This window comes from Dendroctonus ponderosae, unplaced genomic scaffold (assembly GCF_020466585.1).
Source record: "Dendroctonus ponderosae isolate FM_Combo_2020 unplaced genomic scaffold, Dpon_F_20191213v2 Dpon_F_20191213_8, whole genome shotgun sequence".
In the NCBI taxonomy this organism is placed as follows: domain Eukaryota; kingdom Metazoa; phylum Arthropoda; class Insecta; order Coleoptera; family Curculionidae; genus Dendroctonus; species Dendroctonus ponderosae.
Window position 1 is genome coordinate 1,994,957 of NW_026019016.1, and position 3,496 is coordinate 1,998,452.

Sequence of the window (3,496 nt, forward strand, 5' to 3'; positions counted from 1 at the left end):
TCTATTTCGTTAAAACATTTTTCAATAAAAGAATTTGGATAATTATTAAAATTTAGAATTTCTTTTATAAATTGTTTTTCTTTGGAAAAATTAGAAAAAAAATTAAGGTTTCGTATTTCACGATTTGTTAAGTGTAAAATTTAAAGACTAGTTTCTGGCGGAAAATTGGTCTCAAGTGATGCAGTTTTTGTAGCAATTCGTAGCCATTTGAACACACTTGTATTTCCAGTAACTTGCCCCCTATATTTCAGGAAATATCTGTTTGTTTTAACAGGCAATTGATAACGTTTTAATTATTTAAACTATTAAGAACATGTAATAAATTTAAATCCATATTCCAGATCATTTCCAGTTAACTACTGGGACAAGTTCGTCAAGAAGAAAGTGCGGCAGAAGTATAGCGAAACCTATGATTTTGACTCAATCAGCAATCTTCTCGGGATGGAGAAAACTTCGTTTCAGCAGCAGGAAAGCGATGAAGGCAATAAAAGTATTTTTTGGTAGTAAGTACTTAAGCATTTTGACTCATAATCATGCTTGTACACGTTGCACATTGTTTTAGCATTATCAATATTGACTGGCGATATCAAGTCTGGAAATCTGGAGTAACCTTCACTGACAACTCGTTTCTGTACTCACTTTGGTACTTCGTCTTTTCCATCTTAGGAAACTTTAACAATTTCTTCTTTGCCGCTCATCTGCTAGATGTGGCAGTAGGTTTTAAAACGCTGCGAACCATTTTGCAATCGGTAACGCATAATGGTAAGCAGCTGGTCTTGACCGTGATGCTGCTTACGATCATCGTGTACATTTACACGGTGATAGCCTTTAATTTCTTCAGAAAGTTCTACGTGCAGGAAGAGGACGAGCAAGTGGACAGAAAATGCCATGATATGTTGACGGTGAGTTTTTTCCACGCATTCCAATCTTTTTCCATTCAATGGCATTTATAAAAATCACTTTAGTAAAGTTGAAAAAATAACTCAGGCCTCGCGTTCAGCAGCCTAGTTATGGTTCAATGGTCAAGTGTTAGTGTTCGTCTTTGTGTTCAAACAAATTTTAAAAATGTATTAGTGCCATGAAACCCAAAACTGATAATTGACAAAAGACTCTAATAAGTTGTTTATGATCAATATCGAAGTAAACCAGTTGTCCTATTTTCAAATCGTGATCATCTAAGGCTTCTATATAAAGTTTCGCAATGTTGAACGCTTCAGGTGATGCAATATCCCACAATTATTCTTTGGCATTTATCACTCTGATGGAGGTGATTCCATATTTGGACGTAGCTGATCTAGCGGCATGTTCGCAAGTGTGCCAACTTTGGAAAACCGTAATTCTTGAGAGCAACATCTGGAGCAAATACAAATTAAAAGTGTGCCCCAAACATTTAAGTGCCGTGCCAAAAGGTTTAGTGTCGTTAGTGAGCAAGCTTGAACTTGCTGACTTTTCACTGCGGGATTTGGGCTGTATGTCTGCACTATTAGAAAGCGCCGCTGAACTTACTGAATTGGAGTTAACAAAAATCGAAATTGAACTGTTGGACAAGATTCGAATTACTTGGGCCAATCTAGACGAGCTGCGAATCCGTCACAAACGAAATCGTCTGAACCCATTCACTTTCACGGTTTATACGCGTTGCACTAATTTAACTACTCTGTCTTTAATAATTAATTATCCAATACTGATCGACGATTTGAAATCGTTAAAACACTTGAAATCTTTGTATGTCGATGCCGATTATCGTCGGGGATTTTTTGTCAAGTATCACAAATTTCTGCGGAAGTTGCAATGTTTTGGAGTCGGTTATACGCAATACCGTTTGTCCCCTATTAAATACATATTTAATAATCAATTAGCGTTGTTGTTACGAACCGTTCTGATAGACATACAAGAACTGAAGCTCAGCGGGCTGGATAACGATTTTTTAATACTGCACGCTGTTTCGAGGCATCCGAAGCTTAAACGGTTAGAACTAGAACTTCGCTCTATATCGGCTAACTTCACTTATTTCTTCATTCGGTGCAAAAACATTCAAAAACTCAGCGTGAGATTCATGTTTGGCGGTATATTTGAAGCTAGCCAACTGGCCACACAAAACGGTGCCTTTTTACTCTTTGTGCAACAACTGGGCCAATTAACGGAGCTTGAATGGATTTTCGATGCCGACTATATGACCATAAATGAACAGATTAGTGCAGTAAGATGTAACGAATGGGTACCCGAACGAAGTTTAATTTATCTGTTGGACTCTGAAAGTATTCATAGCGAATCTAGCTCGAAAGCAGTTCCCTCGATTTTAACTTACTCGCTCAAGAAGCTGACTTTGAGTGAACTGGAACTAGTATTAGCTAGAAAATTTCCTAATGCAATAGTGAGAGTTCTGACGAATAAATACAGCACTAATTGTCATTATTGCATGCCTTTACGTCGAGAAAGGCAAGATGTGAATTTTTTCAGGTTTCTACAAAGGCTTGTTATATTAATCAAGCATGAATTACATTAATACTACTATTTTACATGCAGTTTTTATTAAATACCCTAACAATTTCATCCAGGTTTTTAGTCTAATTTAATCCAGAGTTAAATTGCCAACTCGCCAAAGATACATTCCCTTAGACTGTTTTTTTATATTTGTTTTTAGTCGCTTCACTTCGGTTTTTTTATATTGCAGTGTTTCGTATTCCATCTGTATAAAGGCGTCCGAGCCGGCGGTGGTATTGGTGATGAGATCGATCCTCCGGATGGTGATGACTATGAAGCATATCGTATTATGTTTGACATTACTTTCTTCTTCTTCGTTATCGTCATACTACTTGCTATTATTCAAGGTGAGTTTTCTAACACCAGTCCAGTTTCAATTATAAACAGTTCAGTCCGCATATTTTGAATGTGGAGAAGCTCGTACAAAGTGGAGGAGTAGGAACTGGTGATGTCCATACTGGACTAAATTCATTTATTCTATTTAGAAAGTCGTTCACTAAAGGTACATTCTTTTACAACAAATGGAACTATTTTTTATTTAATTATTTTTTTTGAGTTCAAAATATTTTATTTATGGAAAAAGCTCAGCCCAAATACGGATCTCCCCACATAGCAAAATGATATTCCCAGAATATACCTGGAACATTCATGTGATGTACATGCATTTATCCTGGGACATACATGAGTTACATTATGAACATTCCATGCATGTCCCAGGAATCTGTCAGAGTTAATACACTGAATGTTCATGATATGTTCTGGGAATGTACATGTGTATGTTCTGACAATGTACCTGGTATGTTCAGTGAATGTACATGTGTATGTTCTGACAATGTACCTGGTATGTTCAGTGAATGTACATGTGTGTGTTCTGACAATGTACCTGGTATGTTCAGTGAATATACATGTGTATTTTATGGGAATGTACATGGTATGTTCAGTGAATGTACATGTGTATGTTCAGTGAATGTATATGGTATGTTCAGGGAATATACATACATATATGTAACGA

At 36.4% G+C, this 3,496-nt stretch overlaps 1 protein-coding gene across 3 annotated transcripts in view; it reads left to right on the forward strand.

Moving 5' to 3' along the window:
• LOC109544790 (ryanodine receptor) overlaps window positions 1-3,496 on the forward strand; it is a 60,733-nt gene that overhangs the window by 53,405 nt on the left and 3,832 nt on the right. For all 3 annotated transcript variants that reach the window (XM_048669365.1, XM_048669364.1, XM_048669366.1), the window contains exons 68-70: window positions 342-503; window positions 563-902; window positions 2,675-2,831. In XM_048669365.1, the coding sequence (XP_048525322.1) occupies window positions 342-503; window positions 563-902; window positions 2,675-2,831 (659 nt within the window). The remainder of the gene's footprint in view (window positions 1-341; window positions 504-562; window positions 903-2,674; window positions 2,832-3,496) is intronic.